Here is a 22,683-nt window from a genome sequence, read left to right as displayed (position 1 = left end):
GGCTGGTTGAATACATTATTCATGCCAGCTCTGCTGGGGCACTTTAGGAGTAGCACAAACCAGGGAATCACAATGGTTTCTTTCAGAGCCAGCTGAGTTTACAAATAGTCTTACATAAATCTCTGACGTTATCTAAGCCTTTTGCAAAATGACCTCCCTGTAAGCAATATGTGTGATAAGGAGAATGCATTCACATGTATCAGCTGGGGACTACTTGTGTATGATCTCCATGGTTGTGCTCGGACCATCACAGGCATCACATCCCTTAGGACAGAAAGATTACTTGCTTTGCCATTTGCTAATGACAAGGCAGGTAGGGAAGTGCTTGCCTTTGTCTTGACACAATGTGCCTGGGAATTAAGGCATTTCCTCATTGCAGAGGGCAGCACCGCTGGCAGCGGTGATCTCCCATAGCATGGCAGTGGCCTTTGCACAGCGTCCGTGGCTGAAGAGTGCAATAGAGCTCTCTGCTTCAGCTCCAGCATATTAAATAAAAGAAGGTTAGGGTCTTTGCACAAAAAAGTCTTCTGTAACAGCCAACTGTTCTGTAAAAGCAAATGCAAATTTACAGCTTTATTTTGGGCTTTAGATTCTCTGTGCATTTGCCTCTGTTCTTCTTTGCTTGGACACACTCTCATTTATTTATAGAAGTTTGGTGCTTGGGAATGGTCTCTGAAGTACTGGAGATTACAGTTTATACTTACCATCATGAAAATTCAGAGTATAATGACTGTTTTTTCTGATAGCGTCCCTTGTATACTAAGTGGATAGTTTCAATAAGCCTAAAACTTTGTCTTCCTTAGGATACTTCATGATGCAAAGTACTTCCTTGACAGATTTTGTTTTCCCACCTTTCACTTTGCTTTGTTCAGCACTGACTGGCACTGGCTATTATTGCTCCAGTTGCATATGCTGTAGTTTGTAAATTGTTTTGAAGCCAATTGCATTGTTCCTCGTTCTGCTCAGCTTCTAGTTTTAGTGTCATTATCAGACTTAGAAGTTTCATTTACAGCATCATTCCAATCCTATTTACATTATCTTATGTAACTTAAGTTTTAAGAGAGTTAATTCTAAGGGTTTATCAAGCTTCCTTTTTAACAGCAGTAGCTGCCAGCTTTCATGATCTTGCTGAACCTTAGTTCCTTTTGACCTAAATTCTAGAGTCAGCTGAAAACCTAAGGCTGTTATCATCTTAGCTAAAAAATATAATTGTGAAGGTAGATAAGACAAGCAATATAAAATACATTATTCCCTGAAATTCCTGAAATTATTTTTAAGCTATCATCTCATGAATTCTGATTATCTTTACTGAAAAAAAACCCACAAAACATTCCTTATTGTCACCTTAATTTCATTATCATGCCCTCCTTCTCTCTACCTCCACCTTAAAACTTTCATATAGAACCTTTTGTAATATTTTGTCTTCTTATTGAACATTCTGAACTTCTCTGAGTCTTCCTCTTTTCACTAAAGAAAGGAACAGAAGAACAGCTAGGGAAAAAAAAAAGAAAGCAATGCCTTGGGGCTCACAGACACCCATGTAACACTGACCTTTCTCAACCAACCCACCAGCCTCCTTAATTGATACTTTACAGTGTTATAAAAGGCTTCAAGCCCCCTAAACTGCAATATTTGGATTTCTACTAAGATATATAGATGTGCATTTTTACTTGTGATATTATAAACACTGGATTTTTTCATATTTTAAAAAATGAGCTGAGGCTTTTGTCAGTTACTATACAGAAAATACATTTCCCACTTTTATTTCTGTACAGATCCAGGATTAAGACTTAATATTGGACATCTGATGACAAGAATCCATCTGAATCCCAGCTTACAAACCAGAAACGTGTAGATGAGGCCCTCAGTGATATGGCTTAGTGGTGGTCTTGGAAGTCCTGCGGTAATGGTTGGACTTATCTTAAAAAGCTCTCTTCCAACCTAGTTGATTCTACGATTCTATGACAAGAATGTATTGTTACATTATTAATTAAAAAGCATGCCCTAAAATGCCAAGTTACTGACTGTTTATCTTCATCAGACCCTTTGGCAAGGTGTTCATTCCGTGTGACATCTACCTCTGCACACAGGATGAGGTCAAGACCTAAGTGGCACTAACAGGACATGCAGGCCCTTAAGAAGCATGTAAACAATGACCAGGCAGCATGTGTAGTTCTGCAGGGCCTCTCCATCTTCTGCTGAATTAAGCCCTATTACATAAAACGTTCCAAGTCAGGCCTCAGAAATAGAGAGCACTTAAAAGCAGTGCATTTCGGGTCCGCCTCCTGGCTTTTAAGCCTTTAGTGTAGATTCTATAGTACTAGAGAGTCTTTTGTCAATGAAAACTGAAGTCCTCATGCCTTCATATAATTTAAGAAACTGCCCTTTAAGAGAACCGCTAAATATCACAAGATTCCTGATAAAAATTGTGAGAGTTGGCAAGAACTGTATCCTCCAAAAAGCAGCTGAGACTGACAGATATTGAGGCCAAACAAAAGGAAAGGAAAGAGGAAAACAGCCCTGTGAAAGCCCAAACTTAGAAGGCAAACAATCTTCAGGTTGAATTTGGTCTCATCTGGCTTCTAAAATGTTAGATTAAGTATGTGATGAAGATGTGGGAGAAAAAAAGTGAATCTGAAAACAGATAAGATTTAACATTCACATTAATTGGAAAGGACCTGAGCACCATTATGAAGAAAGCATTTAAGCAAAATGAGTTAAAAGTGAATATTTTACGCATACATTTTGTAGACTGTGCTTTACTTCAACAGATTTGTGACATCTATTTTAATGCACTTTTCAAAAAAGGTTTTATAGCTGTTAAGTCTGCAATACATTTACCTACCAAGCAGTTTTGCAATTCATTGTTCACCAGTATCCCATTTTTGAATGCTTGGAGCTAAAGCTTCCCGTTCTAAGCAAGCAAACAAAATGCAAAAGCATTGCATGAGTAGCAATAGTTATAGGCAATTTTTTGTCCAAAAGTATGTCATTGATAAACGTGTAAATAAAAACCTAACACAACCTCATCAAACAAAAGGTCTGAAAAGTTTAAAAGGGAGCAGTTGCTACTTTGCAAAACAAAACCAACCCTTGTTTTGTATATTAAAGGTGGGAGGGAAAATAAGGAAGAGGTTTTGCAAAACTGCAGTTTTCTGCCATTTCAGCTGTTTAAAACTACAGGTTGGGAGGAGTAACAAGAAATATAAGTACAGCAAAGCCACTTTGCCCTAATTCATCTCGTGTCTTCAACTTTCAATTATATTATTTTACTAAACAAACACTTTTCCTAAGGGGAAAAAAAACATCTAACCACTTTAAAATTTGCCTTAATTTTCTAGAAAGGTAGCATTGACAAGTAGCTTTTTAAAAAAAAAAACAAAACAGATCCATCCAAAGTCCCTGTTTTCTTTCAGCAGAAACAGTGTGAACTCTCAAGTTGACCAGCACCTTGGAAAATCAAGATCTTTATTCAGGGCTCTTAACAGAGATTTAACAGCCTACTTTAGGTACTTTCCCGGCCCCCCCCTTCCCTCCCACCCTGTAAATTTCAACCTGGTCCGCTTAAAGACTTTCTGTTAAACTTGCCTCCTTTGGCATAAAGCACTAATGATTTAGTTGGGATTGTAAAGATTTACTACGCACTTTTCCTATCTTATTAGAACCAGTAACAGAATCCACTTACTTGAGTTTCTTTGGCTCTGAATGCATACTGCTGAAGAGTATGACATCCAGAGGTTACATTCCTGTCTATCTTTCATTTCAGCTTTATAACTGTAGTGAGTACATTTCCTTAAAACCTGTGGATTCTAAATCAAACGAGAATCTATTTTTAGTCTCACCAGTATTTAAAAAACCCTTAGAATTCAGCAGTAAGGTTATTAGACTACTTTGATGATTAAAAGAAAACAAGAAAATTAAGAAATTCTCAGAAGCGTGTAGATGATAGACATTTTCTAACAAAACCCTATTTTTTATATAACTTGTTAGTTTTGTAAAATGTTTATAAAGCAGAAATTAAAAAATAAACAGTTTTAGTTAAGTCCTTCACTGAAACATTTTCAGGAGAATAACTGTTTCTTGACCAATATTGTAAATACAAACTTATTCTTTTCATTAGGTAGGAGCCCCATGCATGGCAACAATGACAAATTTTTAGCTGTGCATTTATCAGATAAAGATGATGATCTCTCTTTTTGTATCTTTTTCCTATATTCTCATTATAAAGCCAGAAGAAATAACATGATTTTCTAGTGTCTCCTTAGACAAAAATCTCCTCGCTACTTAACCTGTCTAATGCTGTACACATGCAGACACCTTTGCCCTTACAGGTGTACAAAATGTGCTGGAATTGTATCATTAGTTCAACAAAAATAAAGTGGCTGACATCACCTCGCCATTGCACAGCCCAGCAGAATAAGGCACATTTGCACACTCGTAATCTAAAACACCAGTGGAATAGCTCAGACACTTTCAGTTTAGCAAGCGTTTGTGAAGTTTGATGGATCACATCTACAACAACCATTCAGTGAATACTGTGCTGCATGCGACCCTCCACAGAGCTTTATTTTTTGGCTGAGGCAACCCAGCCTGATTCAAAGTTCACTGAAGTCAATGGAGAGACTCAGCACCATCAATAGAATTGTGCTGATCCAAAGCCAGGCCAGGAAATTCTGAGGAAACATAAGAGCTACCCTGTTTGTTGCCTTGAATATTTGTTTAGTGTTTGGAATTTACTGACTAAAGCTGCATGGAAGAAACCTGGCAGCCAGAGACTTCTGTCAAGTTGTGTTATTTTGGTTGTATCAGAACTCCTGAAATAAACCCAGAACTCCAGTGAGACATTTGTGTTCATGCTGTAGCTTCCCTGAACTCAGTCCATCCAGCCGTTCAGAATCAGAATAGACCAGACTGGCAGATCTGCTTCAATCTTGACTAGCAAGGCAATAGAATGCTAAGAACATGATGTGCTTGGTTCTCCTCTCACTTTACATCCATCTTATACCTCTGTAGCCCATTGCATATAGTGGATCCAGTTCTGACTTACTCCAGCTTAGAGAAAGAGGAAATTTCAACAGGCTTACTATAGAGTCCAAAAGAAAACTCCCAAAGTTTGAAACTTCTTCAAGTGTTCACCATGATATATTTCCTCTCACTGAAAAAAAAGCGTTAACCAAAGTGGCCATATCCATCAGTTAATCAACTGGACAGAAGTGTCCTGGATTCCACATTCAAAAGTGGCTAGTTTTTCAACAGAAATTATACCTTTGGAACTAAAAAAATACTGCATTTAGAAGAGAACGCGCATGAAAACTAAGCCTGCAGATGGTTAGCTGGAGTTTGTGTTCATTAAGAGGGTTAATACAAATGTTCCTGATTGTTTCTTGTTGTTTATGAATCTCGACCTTCAGAACAGCACTGAAATGTGCTGTCTCCTAAAGATGTTCCCTACCGATATGACACACACTTTTTATTGTTTCACTGCACATAAGCATTAATATCCCAGAGGTAACCCACCCTTCTTTTAACGGCTAGTGACAGGTCCAATGGCTGAGCAAAAATCAGTTGAAGGAAAGGGAAGTCTTGTCGGAAATGAGATTAATCTTGTAACGAGTGTTCAGCCCTGATAACCCATCTGTGCAGAGAACTGCTTTAACTGGAGAGCAATTAACCTTCACCTGACAAGCTCTGTCCAACCGTTATAAACAACATTAAAGGCACAGGATCCCCCTCTTTTTTCCCTCTTTACGTAGACTAAACAATCAGATTCTGAATTCCATGAAAATGGTACGTGTAACAGTGCCTTGATGACAAATTGCAGGAAAATTTTTAAAAAGGTAATGGCTGAATGGAAATAATGTGAAAAATGTCTCTGGCCACTACTTTAGTGAGTTGATCTGATTAATAAAAAGCAACAAGTTTGAGCACTTCCAAGGGAATACCTTACGCATGAGGGAAGCTGATGTGAATAAGCCAAAGATTAACAATAATAAAAATGTATGCAAGTAGATAAGAACTGACTAACCAAGTCCGAGGAACATTGCTTTCAGAACAAAGCTTATGTTTCCGCAACATTTCTGTGAACCCAAAGCCAAGGGACTTGAGCTTCTTCATCCATGGCCTTGTGGAAGTTACTTGTCAAAACCAACGTCAATTTGCAGAAAAAATCTGCAGTAAGTGGCTTTTGGGTCCAGTCCCCACCTGACCTGCTCTCCCATTTGACAGCCAGTGCTCCAAGTGATGTATTCACTGTTGTCTCTGGAAGGGTCTGTAAATCCAGCCTCAGATTCCAAGCCTGTAGTAACACAACTGTAGCACAGTAGTCTGGGAAGATAACTGAACATGGGTCTCTTCTTCAAATATGAAAAGGTGCAACATATATGAAGCCAGCATAACAAAGGACTACTCAACTCTATGCAGAAGGGCCAAGATAGCAATCTCAGTCACGGTGGCAGAAAACTGGAATGGCTCCAAAGGAATCAGTGGCAAAACAACACACAAAATTTGGGAGAAGCTCCTGAATAATTTGGGTGAAAGCCTGGCTCCAGTCAGGCCATTGGCCAAATACTTTTAACTTCATTTTGGCCAGTTTCACTTCAGGTTTTGTAAATCCTCATTCATTCTATTCATGTGCCTGAAAGCAATTACCCTGAAGTGATGATTAGCAATGGAGCCTTTCTGTTTTTGTTTACTTTTCTTTTGCTCTAGGTTTCTCTTTTTCCTAGCAGAAGTTCAAACATACAGGGTAGCCATGGTTTTACTTCCCTGTAGAGCAAGGGAAAATTTCCATTTCAGTCATTTTGGTTGAATATACATGTCACTGCGGATTGCAAGAGATGGCCGTGACTCTTGAATATATCTAGAATACGCTCTCAACTATTTGTTGGAGTAGTCTTCCTCAAGGGCTAGTGAAACGTATTTTCTTTGGTGATGCATACAGATAAGGAAACAAGGATTTGGAGGTAGGTTGCTTGCTTTTCATCTGACAGAATGATGATGTATTTTGAAGCATCCTGATTTGCAGTAGTGGAAAATGTGAAAAAAAAAACCAACAACCTGGCTATTTCATAGTCCAATATAATAGCTTTGGCCTTAAAGTTTTACACCAACAGATGTGTTGTACTGTGGCTGTTTAATGTTTAAATAGTAACAGGTAGAACACTACCTTTATATCAAACAAGAAGGGCTTGGATCTTTTCAGTGAATTAGATATTAACAGATAGGAAGTTCCTATTGAAAGCATTTCCTGTATTGGTAGTCCCTGATTTTGGCGGCTTATCTGGACAGGAAATGAACACAGGAAGTATCTGTCTACAGACTCTTTATCATCAAGGTAATTGCTGTGGCAGCATTTTACTGTTTATCAAGGTAATAAACATAAAGTCTAAAAAAAGATGTTTTTCAACTCTAAAGAATGAGGTTTAAAAAAATCTTATAGACTCTCATTGCAGTTATGCAAAGTCTTTCATGTAGAATTAATCTGCTGCTACTCTTTTCTTTCAGCATAACTGTAATTAGGGATTTGTCAAACAAAACATTTCCAGTTTCCTGTGGCTTTTTTCTTAGTCACAACACTGTTTCTCTGTACCTTGCTTTCTCATCTCTTCAGGCGGGTAGGTCATTTTAAAGTTCTGCCACTTCCCATAAGCAGTGAACCACCCCTTCCTGCAGGTATTTGCATATACCCAGGCCTTGTAAATTGTTGCATTTCCTTCCCATCTATCAGACACTGCTTAACCTGGCTACACACACAATTAACTAAGCAAGTCAGACCTTTTCCTAGTGTGAAAAGGTTACGCCAGCTAGTGGCACCGTTTCCCACACATCAGCTGAGATATACACTCCAAATAAATATACATGGCAAGTGAAGGGAGGCATATCACATGCATTCCTTCCACTCATTAATTTCCAAAATCCACCATTCCAAAAGACCTAGGGGCCTAGTCCACTGTATGTGGGCGACTGCTTGGTGTGTCCTTCAGCCTAGCCTTAAAAAATTGCTGTTAGTCATGATTCTTTTTTACCTTTTAATGTTCAGTGATATTTTTTATAACAATAATTGTAATTTTATTCCTTTTAGTTTGCAGCAAATTAGATTTATGACACAGTAATTACCAGAAGTGGTAATCACTGGTTTGTACACAGTAGTTATCAAAAACTATTACTAATACTATTTGTGTATTAGCCACTAACATCCCTTTCCTGAAAGCAATGTCTAATCTTTCTAATAGGATGACTATATGCATAGTAAAAATTAACAACCCAGTGCCTAAGGATGCATGTCAAGGAGAGAGGTAACCTCCCTGTGATACAGGCTTGCAAGCTGAATCTCACCAGATTTCCTGACACAACTGCTCCCTCTATTCATTGTGATGAGTTGTTTATAGGGTTACACAGCTCTTCTTTTAAGGGGAGCCGGGAGGGGGGGAAGAAATGAACTGAGGGACACAGCACTACCCAGCCTCAGGCAGGCTTGGTTGCAACATTTAAAATAAACCCCTTTGACCATAAAAACACATCCACCTTTTAAAGAAAGGATTGATACCATTTTCATACGAGTGTTTCAGAGTTTGCATTTTGCTGTTGTATTTTGAACACAGTCAACATTTCTTCTGTAATACACAAATAGATGTTAAGGACAGCAAGATGACTTGCAGAACACATGCCATTTTGTCCAACCATTGTTTTTTATTACTGACAATTTGTAAAGTTGCTAGTATTTCTTTACTGTATGATTATCTATCAAAATGAATTATTTATAAATAATGCATAGTTAATGACGAATCTCATAGAAACCATACTGCAGTCAGTGAAAAGATTTTTGTTAATTTGACATGGTTTGGCACTGCATGTGATATTTTCTACAGTATCACCTTAACTTTGTTAAAATTGGTTATACAGGTGATACAAACCCAATTTTTATTTTTATTTTCTCTACTTTGCTGATCTTCAAAATAATTGTCTTGGCTTGACTTAGAAACTTGCATTATGAAGCCTCTGTTGGTTTTTTTTGAGTGAACAGCATTATATATTTTCACTGGATTCGAAATTGTCATTTGGAAAATAAATATCTTCTTTTGGCATCCACATTTCTCAAAACTACTTCTGTATTTATCTTTCAGCAAGTCATTCTCCAAGAGCACTTGATTCTTTAAACATTATCTCTGAAAGGCCTTTTGTAACTCATGGAACTTGCTGAAAAACATTTTGTTAAGAGATAATACAGTTCTTGTTAAGAAAAAACAAACAAACAAAACGACTCAGACAGTCAAACCTATGCATTTTCCAGCTGTTGTTCCTTGCTTGGGGACTTAATTCTAGAAAGCAAAATCCTTATATTTGACTTCATTTTGGCATACGTAGCCACAAACCAGATTGAGTTAAATGACTGCTGATTAAAAGCAAAAGAACACAATGCAAAAATCACTCAAATGTCTGTTCTTATATGAGTATTTCTTCCTTTAAATTGTACATTTGTATTTGAGTCAGAAATACTATTTTACCTGGAAATAATTATAGGTCTGATAATGCTGCCTTTATTGGAACAAGATCTTCATGAAATTGCTGAAAACTTTGAATTACAGAGTGCAAGATCAGGCTAAGTAGTTTAAGGCATTCTTGCTGTTCTTGCTTCTGATTCAACAGAGCACTCAGGTGTGTGCTTAGCTTTAAGAGGCTTGTGTCATATCACCAAAGCCAATGGAAGCATTTACAGGCTTAAAGTTGAATACACCACTGGATCATTTGCTAACTAAGATGAAAACAAAAAGAGAATAATCTTTATAATATTTTTAATGCAAGGAACAGAATTACAAATTACTGTATTAGTTCTGTTGGATTCAGTGCAGATGCAGTCCTCTAAACAAAGACTTAAACATTTCCATATGCCAAGAACAGGTTTTTTTTAACTGCCTCCAGCTTTCCTTGGCTTTAGAAGTATTGAGTGCTTAGATTTTCTAAAAGAAAGTGAGAGGAAAGTAATGCTGTAGAGAGAAGCACAGACTAATATTCTTCACAGAAGAAAAATATCTTGCCACTATACACCGCTTTAATCAGTACATCCATACTATTTCAAACCTCAGAAACCACAAGGATTCTCCCATCCTTTATCAAATACATAGACATTTTCTCACAGAAATCATGGCTTTCATACAAACAGCAATTTAGAAATCAATAATAAAAAGTGGACATGCACATATTTAGAAGTAAATTAGAGTAAAAGAAATAACAACAAGTGTAATCAATAAGCCATTGTAAAGTCAAGATAACAAAAGATTTTCTAAGGAGAAGTGTAATTGCATTCACAGGCAGGGAGAAATTTAACAAGGCCTGCTACATGCCAAGGAAGTATGATTCTAGTTGTGTTTTTCTATTTAATGTTATTTCCTCCACTATAGGATAACGGGAAAACAAACAAAATGACCTTCAGGATAAGTATTTTTACTTCGTCCCAAGGTAATACTTAAGTAATTTTTTCTCCATTCGATTTTAAAAAAAAAACAGCAACCAAAAACCAATACAAAAAAGACAGACGCTTAATTCAGATGCTTTTGATACTTTCTAAAATTGTATTTACAGTAAATAGTGGGATGATTATAATTAGCAGTGCTGTTTTGATTTGATATTTTCAGCTTCAGTGCTCTGCCCCGTTGTGCTACTGCATATAGCTGTCTAAGTAATCACCTTACAGCTGAGATCCTGACTGTGAGGAGACTTTTTCCACTAGAAAATAACATTTTATCTTTCAAACACACAAAAACATAGCAGTGAGGTCAGCCCAGTGCGTACCAGGTATAGAGAACTGAATGTATTAGAAGCATCAGATGCCTGACTTCATACCAAAACCAAAATTCTGACTGTGGAGGCACACACCTTCTCCCACCACTCTCACCACTTTCTTATGCTGCCTTCCACAGCAGCTGACCCTGCTCCTGGTCAAAGGAGGGAGGCCTCTCTTACAGCATGAAGGTCAGAACTGAAGTAAGCCATTCATGTTAGAGCCTAGGAAAAAGGCACTGCTGTGTCCTTCTTAGAAAAAACCTTCCACTGTGGTGCTTTCCTCAGCATGGGGAAAAAGGCGGGGGGGGGGAAGGGGGCAGCAGAAGGAGGGAATGGGACAAGAAGAGACATATCTTCCAGTAAAGCCACATTTGTGCTGTCAAACCCAGCAGCATAAAACTTACACAAATAACTTCACAGTTATCAATTAGCCCCAGTTAAGCCAGCCTGGTTTCTCATGACCCCAGAGTCCCATGGGTCTGTCTGCAGGTTTGTGAGAGGAAAATGGATGAATCAAATAGTCGAACTGTAAGTAAACCTATGACTGTAAGTTTAGAGCAATTTCTACCTGGTTATCAACAGATATATAGCCATTTGCAACCCAATTTTGACATTCTATGACTCCAGAGTTTCCCTAAAGAAGAAAGTGAATTCCTGGCACACAGACCCTAGATAAGATCCTCCACCTTTCTTGGCTAGTGTCTCTCGTCACCTGCATCAGGATAGCTAGGCTATCCATTGCCAGCAGACAACACAGGCCATTATACTGAAATTGTAAAAAAACATTTGCTGAATACAAATGTTTAGCAAAAGCACAAACACCACTTTGGCCTTCAAATGCAATTTCTTTATTTCAGTAACCTCCAGATTAAATGACTTCCTTATTTCATTATAGATGAGGAATTGAACCTCTTTGGACTAGATTAGCTTCATGTAGGAGCACATTTTCTGCATCTAGAGTACAAAGCACCTGTCATTTCTTTCCAGACATTTTACATTTTGCACTTTCATAAATAAAATCCTTCCTTCAGCCTATAAAGCCTTCCCAGCACCTTGGGCACTGAAATCCTCAATATTTTGGGGTGCTTATTTTTCCCTGCAAGTTTTACACTCCCAGGTAAGGAGACAATAATGTACATTTTTCCACTTCAGAGGCTTTGCTGACCTTCTCCCTTTGCTGACTGCATTACATCACCAGGCTGTACAATACACAGCTGCACACAGTCTCTTCTCACCTTTGTAAGTGTAAGGTGAAGGTATAATAATAACAATGATAAGGTATTGTGTACAATCCTTTTCCCTATTATAATTCAGTAAATGAATCAACATCAAAAAATAAGTAAGAACTACTCAAAATGCATGCAACATCTCATTGTACCATCATTTCTGGAAAAAAAATCCCAACATCAATAGTTCATTCCCATTGATAAAGACAAGAACCGGCGTTACTATCAGCACATAGCCCTTCTTTTAGCAATGCAAAACTTCACTCCCTGAACCTCAAGATTTTTATAGAACGCCTGTCATATCCTGCGTGCTCTGAAATGGGCAGCAAAACCAAGGCGAATTCAGCTATTTCAGGAGCTATTTAGCATATAATACATGCTGGTCAGAAATGCAGATGCAATTGAGATCTTTGCCTCTATAGATAGCCTTTAGAAAGCATCAAAAAGAGAAGGTCCATTAGTCTTTTAAATACCATTGTCTTTAGGTAAGACTTTCACATTCCAAAAAACATAACAAAAAGCATCAAATGATCTTTCAAATGTAAACAGTTAAGCAGAAGTTACTGAGAAATCAAACCGCAACTCCACTAGCTAATGGCCAGGCACTGCTGCTATTCCATATCTCTTACTAAATCTCTGGCATAATTAGAAAAGTACAGAAATATACAATACCATGAAGAACACAAATACCTTGATCCCAGATCTGGCAATACAACGCCACAGAGTCCTCACTGTACATGCTGTTGTGCTCTTTATGTAAAATTAGTTTCACTCTCACAAAGTGTTTAGTTACAGTTATACTTCTGCAATTAATCACAGCTATTGCTATATCTGTAACTGCTATCTATTGCAACATACAGCGAAGCAAAAACTAGACAGATAGACATATAGATTTATTCAACATTCTAAGTGACACAACCTGAAAAACTCAGCAAAGCCATTCTTGAAAAAACCAAACCATGCACTGAGATCAATTTATAAGCCAGTAAGAGAATTTTATTGTCCAAAAAATTAAAACAAAAAAGAACACACCCATGAGATCTTGCCGCCACCATTAAAATAACATTCAGAAAGGTCCTGAGTATAAGGATAAGAGTTTATAGAAAAGCACATAATTAACACCTGTACAAAAGAGAAACAAGAGCTGGTGCCTCTCAATCCCGCTTGCTAATATTTGTGTCCCCATCAGCAAGAGAAACGTTTAAAAGTATCCAAAAGGTTAGTGCTCTTAGGAACCAGGTTTTTTCCTTCCAGTGCACACCCTCTCCCCTTATGGCAGTCCACAAACACATCCAAGTTGTCAGAATGATACCTACAAGAAATTTCAGAAGCTCTCATAAAGGGCTTCGCATATGCAATCCACAGCACTGAACAGTGAATTTAAAAAACCCAATTTTTTTTCCGAGTTTGAAGTTTTTAAGCCTTGCGGATGGTTGGAGTAGGAAAAAGGAAATTTACTAGGCAGTACAAAGGAAATCTTGTTGTCCTCTATTGTGGCAGTGGGGGTGTTGCCCAATTCTAACTTATCTAGGTTGATAAAGGAAACCAAAGAACACGCCACTGAAAAAAATTTCAACAAAAAAGGTACCCCTTTCTTACCTTAATAGTGCTTGCCATAATGTGATCAAGATTATTGATCGCTAATAATTGCTAATAATAATTATTGCTTCGCTCTGACCAGAAAGAAGTTTTGATGAGGTTGTTTAGAGCGGATGAGATTGTGCTAACTCTGGGAAATGAAGTCAGCCAATGGCAGGAAGAGGTTTCTATTGGTCCTGGCCACTGCAGCTCGAAGAAACAGGATATTTGGGAGTGAAGAGATAAGAGTCCTAAAACAATGTTGTTTTTCTTGATGATATGTGACTAAATTTTTTTTTTTTTTTTTTTAACAAAAAAGTCAATTGCCTGTGACTGCCTAGCCAGGTGTGATCTGATGTGCTGTAAGTGTGACATGCCACTTTGAGGCAGGATGCAGATGTCAGATGAAATGGACCAAATTCAGGACTAGTTTCATGCAGTCTATTCACTGGGGAATTGCTGATTCAGGGCTGAAGCCAGACTTGGTATAAGCGGGTGTAACTCCAAATATGTTAATGAAGCCTAGCCCCGCTTATACCACATCTATATTTGTCTACTAACCTCATTCCTGAATTCTTGAGTTATTGACACTTTCTCGCCTATGGGATCTAGCACATTTTTTTTTCTTAGAGAAGAAGCAAGTGGATTTGGGATAATAATTTCTTCTTGATGCCTCTTTCTTACTGAGGAAAGGAAGTCACAAAAATCTATACATGTCAAAAGCAAATGCCTGAATGCCATAAAGGGTCTTAAATTTTCCACACTATTCCTTTACTTCACAGTTCTATCCATGCATAAAAATGAGATGGTTTCACTGGCGATTCCCCTCCTGGCTGGAGTGTGTTAGTCATTTTTTATTCAGTGTTATATTTTTATTTGTCCTTTTGTAGCACTTGGCAGTCACAGGGCACCCCAAAACTACCAGCTGTGCAAACAAAATACCGTCCCTGTCCCAGCCCCGTGCTTAGGAGTGCTGAACTAAAAAAATCCCAAAGGATGGGAATAAGAAAGGCAGTTTTTCCACTGTATCAGCCAGTATGAAAATCCATATGTAAAGAACCACTCAGGGTCCAATGCTGGCACAATCCTCTCGCTCTTATGAGTCTCACAACATTTTATTTTTTTGTGAAATACATAGTTCTTGGTGTCAAGAGATTCTGAGCTATTAGCTAGAAGAGAAGAACTTGAAAATAGGACCTCCAAAAACTGAAGGAAAAAATACAAGAAGTCAGAATGCATTAATTTTTTAATAACCTTGTAATTACAGTTGATTTCTCAATGCTTCCTATAACAACATCAAACCACAGACATGTTGCTTGAAAGCACTGCAGCACTGGGTAGATAATTCCCACTCTAATAAGGCCCTGCTCTCTGACCAGGGACTCTAGTATGATAAAAAGAACAAGAAATAGTGATGGCTTGTAGCACTATTTAGTGGAAGCAGATGACCTCACCCTCTCCTAATGCCTTCCTCTCCTGCTCCTTAGGAAAAGAAAGGAAATGGAGCACTGTTCTGTAACTGGTGATGACTGCTGGCATTTGGCATGCATTTTTTTCCAAATGGTACACAATGACAGCAGTAAGTCCCAGTTCACTCTACCCCTCCTGCCCTGACCCAAAGAAGGTGAAAAGTGGCCACGCACTTTTCCAGAGGTGCACCCTGGGGCATTCGTCCTGTAGGTGCTGATCCATTTCACCCAAGGCAGGGTAGAGGAAAGGGTGCTTACCACCTACCTCTGCTCACATGAATGGCTCTGCCATCCAGTAGGTCCTGCAAAATCCTTATTTCAAAGTTCCCCATGGGGACTTCAGAGCTGGAAATACCTGGACACAACAGAACAACACAGAACAAGTGCAATTGGGATCCAATAGAGCTGCCCCTGGGAAGACCCTGTTTGAAGTTTGGTGGTGTGTCACCAAGCTGAACCTGTGTCTCAACTGATCTCCAGCTGCCCCACAAGCAGATCACACACTGAGAAGGGCAGAGCAAACACCCTACTTTTCCTCCCTGCCCTGGATCCTAAAGTGCTACAGGATCAACTCCCTGTACAGATGTAGCTTGATTTTATGGTTCATTTTAAGGACATCTGGTTTCTTTCACTGTAAAGATGACTTCTGGACACTTCAGTGCAATCCAGAGTCAGCACTGCTGTACAATAGTTTATATTGTCCATTAGTTGGTTCATTTAGAAATGTGGTGTTCCACCGGTGAATGTCTTGTTGCAGTCTGCATCCACCAAATTACTGTGCTTCTGCAGAGCAGGTAACTTCTGGTAACTTTCCTATTTTCATTACAAACCATATGAAAAGAAAGCAATTTACAGTAATTGTATTTCATGGGGATGTTGATTTCCTCCCTTTTCATCTCCAAACAATGAGCAAGGCAGCCAAAAGATTAGAACCTTTTTCTTGAAATTTCAAAGCGTTGTATAATGTTTCAGTTGGGTGACTTCCACTCCAGTTAAGTCCATGATATTTTGGGGTTTTTATCTCAAATATATTGAGAGTCTTGAAGTATCAGTTCCAGCTCTCCAGTGGATAGGATCTAACAAACTCATTCACAAGCACATTTTAGTAATGATTCTTTTCCAGCCTACCTCCATACAGGCATACTACCTCTTGATTTATACCAGGCTTTTGGAAGCATAATGCAGGTGGTATCAGACTCTGCTGAGCTCTGTTATCATTATTATATAAGTCTTACGGAGCCTACAGCCCAGCAAGGGTTTTGCCATTTTAAACTGGCACATATTCTGTGCCAAAGAATTCAATGAAGTTTATTTGACTTTCAAACTAATACCCACAGGCAGATTTCTGAGCGCTTATGCTTCTGTCGCTCCGATTCCAAGACAGAGCCTTAGTATTGTAAGAAAAGGAAAATATTGGGTTATCAAATCACCATCATCCAGTTGCAAAAGGAAAATAGTACACACACTTCTACTATTTTTCTCTTTTCTGCATTTTGGTAAGGTTAAATAGAAAGAAAACAAGTTTTTGCTATGTTAGGCAACTATGTGCTATTGTCTGAAATAATGCTGTGTGAGCTTGAAAAAACGTGGCTTGGTCAAAAAACAGAATGAAAACACATAAAAGTATTAAAAATCCACACAAGTCACCTAACACTCCCTTCTCCCTTAATTTCTCTCTCAAGCTTGTAACCCAAATTTGTCTAGGCTCATTTCTGTTGGAATGTTCTTCTACATTCAAGCCTGCATCTTGAAATAACAAGAGTGACAAAACACTACTGAGTGTGTTAACTTTACACACGTGCTGAAGTTTCTTGATGAAAACAGGGGGTCTGCACATGCTTTAGAATTACAGCTGTGCTTAAGTTCTTTCCTGAATACAGACAGGCTTAAACTTTGCTTTAAGTGCCTTCTACCTTTGGGACTAAAGAGCTCCCTCTTTAGAAAAGAGCCTTTTAAACTGGAGAGGAAGGATCCAATCTATGCTGATCCAAGCCTGCTTAAACCAACGGGGTCCTGTACAGACCTAAAGATTTGGTCTGACCATGCAAAAGAAGTGATCAGACTAGGTCCTAAAAAAAAAAGATAAACTGCCAAAGTTGTTTTGCTTGTTGCACCCTTTCCAGGATGCACTAGAAATATTTCCAAAGAGACCATTTCCCATGCTATTTGAAACACCACTACTAACTCTAAAAAGCAATTCTGTCCTCAGATATTTCATATCATATCCTCTAGGGTGTTAGGCTGTAGGAAATATATTGCAATATTACCCCTGTAAAAAGATCTGCAATCCATCTTGCTGTCTGCAAAGCAAACCAAGAGCACTGCTCTCAGCCTAGGCTGACCAGGAGACTAGAAGTGCATTTTGCTATCCTCACTAGCGCCACTAAGTCTTTTACTTTCACAATGCTTGTTCAGCAGTCGGCTTGGATAGCTTTTTTCCTTTTTGCTTTCAAAATGTTGACAGTATTGCTAATAATGTGGCCTTCATCCTTTTAACTGTACAAATTTCTTTACATTACAAATAACTCCGAATTTGGGAAGCTGGAGACACATTCACCTTGTGTGTTTTGCTTAGTATGTGTACATACAGTGTTTGAATATGAGGGTATTAAAAGAAAAGAAGAGAGATGAGAAAAAGTGAGCTCTGTTCCTTTTACCAACATTGCAGGTAAAAAGAAGGTTCTCCTCCAGGTAGAACTAGGCTACAAGTCAAAGAACTTGAGTACAATATAAGACTTTACATTGCAGTTTTTGGAAGCAGATTTTAAGAAATTCAGGCAAATTAAGGCTGCTTCGTGGAACATGAAGATACACGTGTAAAGGTCTTAATCACCAAAAAAAAAGATGCAGCATTTTGCTTAAATACAGCTCCATACATCAGTTTGGCCATGCTTGGCTCGGTGTGAGGGACAAATACACTCTTAGAAGTTGTCAGCAAGCCCTTCAGTAGGACTTCCTCCCTTTAATTCACAGCTTTCAGCTGGCTCTGAAGAAAACATCAGTAAATCTCCTCACAGAGAGGGAACCTCTTCCCTCACCCCAAAGAAAGCTCTCAAAAATAGGCTTTTAGAGTGGAACCAATGGGCATGCTCAGAAAAGAATGGAGTTTCACAACCTGGCCCAAGGGGCTGCGAGGCCAGGAGCTCAGGTGCTGCCCTCCAGGTTGAGGGACTCTTACTACCCATCCCCAGGACTGTTGGGCCTTGAGAGCTGCTGAAGGGACCTCTTTCTTCCACACCTGAGTGGGTTTGACACCGCACCAAGTCTGAAGGCACAGGACAGATTCCATCCTGAGAAAAATGGGGTCCAATTCTGGTGTTGGCTCTGCCCATTGACCCATGGCTGCAAATGCAGGAGTAAGGTGCTGCTCTCCATGAAGTGGAGCATTTGCTGATGTCAAACCAAACTCCAATTACTATATCAAAGCAAGCAGACCATGTAAAGCAGCATAATTAATACTTACTATCACTACCTGGCCACTGGCACAACGCAGCATGCATCTCATGAAAGGCATCCTTTCCTCCAGCACTGTTTCCAAGCTTTTGTGATTTTATCCCTTACTACCAGGTCTTGCACCACAGTGGCTGTAGCAGGACCATGTCCTCATCCCCTTGACGTTCCCCAGTTGGTCCTGAGCACTGGGAGCACCTCTGGGAGCCAGGGGCACCTTGGCACCGGTGGTCACTAGAGGGTGCTCAGTGCACCTATAAAGAAGAGCTGCTGGCTCGCCGGGATGCATTGTTTCCTCCAACACGATGCAATGAACAGCTCATTCCAAAAACAGAAATTACTTCTTTTCATAAAAAAAGTACTTTAACAGAAGCAGATAAAAAAGATTTCTTCGTGCTGCGGTGGCACCCACCGTCGGCTTTGCCCTCAGGGCTGGTTATGTCTTCCCACTCTCCCATCTTTGCTTTCTTTCAATCACCCCATGTGCTATCTTCAGCTGCTCCAAGCCGTTTGGCCAGTTAGTCTCTACATCTCTTTCCCCTAACCCCACCTTCCTTCCTGTCATAGCAATGAATTCATTTCACTTGCTAACAGAGCTGAGAATTTGGGAGAGGGTCTGATTCAAGGGAAACACTTTTTTATTTAAACTGTATTTCGTGGAACAACAGCAATCAAGAATGGATTGTTTCCCAATGGACAAAGTTTTACAGAAATGAAATGTTGGAAATTTTCAAAGTGAAAGTCAAAGTATTTAATTTACTGACTTTGAGTCCCCGTTATTCAACCTATTTAAGCTTCTATCAGTAAAAATATTTTTTGGTGACTACGCCACTGTTTTCCCATCTTTTCTGTTCTGATCATCTTTGGAGACCAGCTATACTCTCTACATAAACAAAATACCATAGAAATTGGAAATTAAATAGGAGCTCTGTTGCCATGAATTACATTGGCACAGTCACAATTCTATTGACAGTGGATTTATTTGCAATAGTCAGTAACAGAGACATGCTGACACACTTACTTGCAGACAGGGAACTGAATCACTGCTGAAGTAGGATTCACTTATCAGGCTTCAACAATTTTAAATGCAAGTGTCAAGACTAAGCTAATTCTTCAAGACTTCTTCTGCAGTTCCCAATACAACTATCTTCATCATGTCAATCAGTCTCACCGATAACAGCTACTTACAAGAGGTGAGATAAATTGCACCTTTAAAGTACTTCACTCTATTACCTACAATGGGAACCTGTACAATTACCTGACATACCCAGCTTTTAGATTAACTCCACTTATGTCAGATGAATCTCACCTAAACATCCCTTTCGTTCTTCCTTAGTTTCCCCATCTGCAACACATTAACAGTAGTACCACCGAATGTCTAAGAAGTGCTGCATGGACTTATAGTTAAAGTGCACCAAAACCTTTGGCTGAAAGTTGCCAATGATATGACAGCTATTTGTTTTAAATTTGATGCTAATTTTAAGATGGGTAAGTGACAATGAAACCACAGGACACAAAAATACCCCAAACCAACAAACCAACCAAAACCAAAATCCAAAACAACAAAGCAAAATACTTCAAAAAAGCAGCTTTTCTGCAAGGAAAAAATAAGTAACTGCGAGGGCAAAAGCCAACATTTTTCATCACTTTTTTCCAAATGTCTTAGGTAATTTTAACTGAACTACACAACAGTTTGAAGTGGTTATTACAGAACACTATCCTTCCAGACCCTACCATCCCTAGATCGATGGCCATTGCACACAGCAAGTGTGTCTGGCATATTGGATATCTACACCATATTAGTGAGGCTGTTTCAAGATTTTCATCAAGAATGGAACTTATTAAAGTGTCTCTCACACTCTTCTGGCTTTTATAGCATGCTCTGGAAGACTGCATGGTCTTTTTTTCCCCTCCATGACCAGGAAGTCCATATAAAATGCTTTCAACTGTTTTATTTGACCTTTCACCTCTGGGCTTGTGCCTAATCTGCAAATTTGAATAAGAGGTATAGCTGTGCCTTTTTTTTTTCCCCTCTCCAAGTAACCAGCTGAATTCCTTAAGGGACCAGACATCTAAACCTGGGACTCTTTTGGTATTGTACCTCTTTGTTAGTGGCTGTGAACAAGAAACAGATGTGAAATATCTGTGTTTGAAACTTACTGACCCAGAAAGACCAGGGCTAATCCAGATCATTCTTAATAACTGAAATCTGCCACCCTTTGACCACCTTGAGATACATGCACACACTCAGAAATATCCCCCCCCAGCAGACAGACAGATACAAATAAAAACCCTCACTACTTTTCTACATCCTTATGCTAATTATGAACTCAGATGTAGTTCAAGATTTGAACAAAAAAAGGATTGACCATTAATCATTTTCCCCAGTATCAATCAACCTCCTTCCATTTAGATAGCTATCTTCCACAGAAGGTGAATTCTTCAGCAGTAGGGAAGAGAAGAAATATAAAAGAAATTATAGATATACAACTAAAACTTTGGTCTACTCAGTTCATCTTAATTCTTATCAGGTATTTCACAGTATCTAATGTTAAAACTCAAAAAATTGCCATGTCTGGAGTAGGCAACATTTGCCTACTCCAGATACCCTTGGCTGTGTGTGACAGGGCACAGTCAGAAGAGCAGTGGGGTGGGGGTTGATGGAGCAATGCACTACTTAGACGCCTCTAAGAACGCTCTTCTTTTGTCAGTTAGGAAGAAGAAATTCAGGTTACAGGAGATGTCATTTCTGTTGTTGTTTCCATACACTAAATGCACACTGCTTACATATATAGTAAGACAAACTACTTCCACAGGTAACTTGCTTTGCTTTGCTTTTTTTTCTGTCCAGGACAGAAGAATAAATTTAGCTGTCTCTTTTAAACACTGAAAACATTAAAAGAATAATGTGAGAAATTATTTTGCAATAAGATTTAAAAAAATAAATAGAAATCGATTACTTGGAAAATGTGACAGTACATCTTGCAACAGTACTCCAAAGGCTAGGCTGTGTGGTTCAAAAAGGGTAAGATTTACACATTTCTGTAATTGCCTGATATTTCTGTCTCTCTCTGACCCAGCAATACCATATGCCTTGTGAGGAAAAAAAAATAAATTAAAAAAAATCACTGTTAACTAACACTGGTCTTGAATCTCAGCTATACAATTAAGCAAAAAAATATTTATCACCTTTTTGAAGAGCAGAATGAATATGTTGAGAGGAAATAATTACCAAAAATGCCTGTAGAGCCTGTAGTTTTCTTGTGGCTTTCTGAAGAGCAGAGAGGGTAAGTCTCAAATCACAGCATGATGATGTGCTACAAATAGCTCACTTATTTCTCAGGCAGTGAAACCACTCATTCCTCTCTTCTGCTAAATCCCATGTCTGGGAGCTTTATCTGCAGTGCTGGTCATGCAGGATTGTCTGAGTAGGAGAAAGTACCTTTATTTGGAAACCAGGTGATCCCAGGAACTGCCTATTGGCAACTCTCTACCTTTGGCATTATTCAAGCAGTTTATAAACTAAATTTTTACTACTGGAATGAAACACCCCTAAGAACTCTTCTAAAAAGTAACAGTGTACCTTGGATCTCTAAAGCTTGATGACAAATAACAAGTATTTCCAACACCCAAGAAATGCCAAGTTGATAAAGTCCTACCTTATCCAATTTCCATTTGACCACATTTCTAAAGCTCAGTACGTTTAGAGAAATGCATTTCCAACAACATACCAGAAAATTAGATTATTATCTTAAAAGTACTACAGTGAAATCACAGGACTTGGCAATGATAAACCAAATATTTTCTCTCGGGGACTATACACACTGGAACGAAAGAAAGCAAAGGAGTTCTCAACTACTTTAATGGATAAAAACTGCAGGCATAAAATGCTTACCACATTGGAAAAAAGCTTTTAATATAATTAATTGCCATTATAATTATAACTCAGATTTTTTACAAACCTGGAATTTGTCATCATCATCACCACAATCTTTTTACCAGTATCTAAAAGCACTTTGTAGGTTTCATAGTGTTTTAAGAAAAATAAAGACTGTCCTGCTTCTACCAATACGGATGGCAAAACTCATTTTGCTTCAATGGGACTAAGGTTTCAACCCGTTGAGAATTAAACAAAATTACACATTATCACAGTTTCCTGCAAACTGGAAATTCTGATTTTC

The 22,683-nt window shown here is 38.6% G+C and overlaps 2 protein-coding genes across 6 annotated transcripts in view; one reads left to right on the top strand and one right to left on the bottom strand.

Annotated features, from left to right (window-relative positions):
• Nucleotides 1–22,683, top strand: part of KCNJ15 (potassium inwardly rectifying channel subfamily J member 15) — a 271,050-nt gene that overhangs the window by 106,565 nt on the left and 141,802 nt on the right. The window lies entirely within an intron of this gene.
• ERG (ETS transcription factor ERG) overlaps nucleotides 1–22,683 on the bottom strand; it is a 106,708-nt gene that overhangs the window by 49,093 nt on the left and 34,932 nt on the right. The window contains exon 1 of one of the 5 annotated variants that reach the window (XM_061453562.1): nucleotides 13,605–13,794. The exons of 2 other annotated variants lie outside the window; for them this stretch is intronic. In XM_061453562.1, coding sequence (XP_061309546.1) covers nucleotides 13,605–13,622 — 18 coding nt within the window. In that variant the 5' untranslated portion in view covers nucleotides 13,623–13,794. Of the gene's footprint in view, nucleotides 1–3,685; nucleotides 3,813–12,695; nucleotides 12,804–13,604; nucleotides 13,795–22,683 lie in introns of those variants that run through there. 2 more of the 5 variants (XM_061453564.1, XM_061453565.1) reach the window with 2 other exon arrangements.

The sequence above is a fragment of the Pezoporus flaviventris genome, unplaced genomic scaffold (genome assembly GCF_033815535.1).
Source record: "Pezoporus flaviventris isolate CSIRO_AGI_PZ_B2104156 unplaced genomic scaffold, CSIRO_AGI_Pfla_v1 ptg000015l, whole genome shotgun sequence".
NCBI lineage: Eukaryota > Metazoa > Chordata > Aves > Psittaciformes > Psittacidae > Pezoporus > Pezoporus flaviventris.
This window is presented reverse-complemented; position numbering and strand designations above follow the sequence as displayed.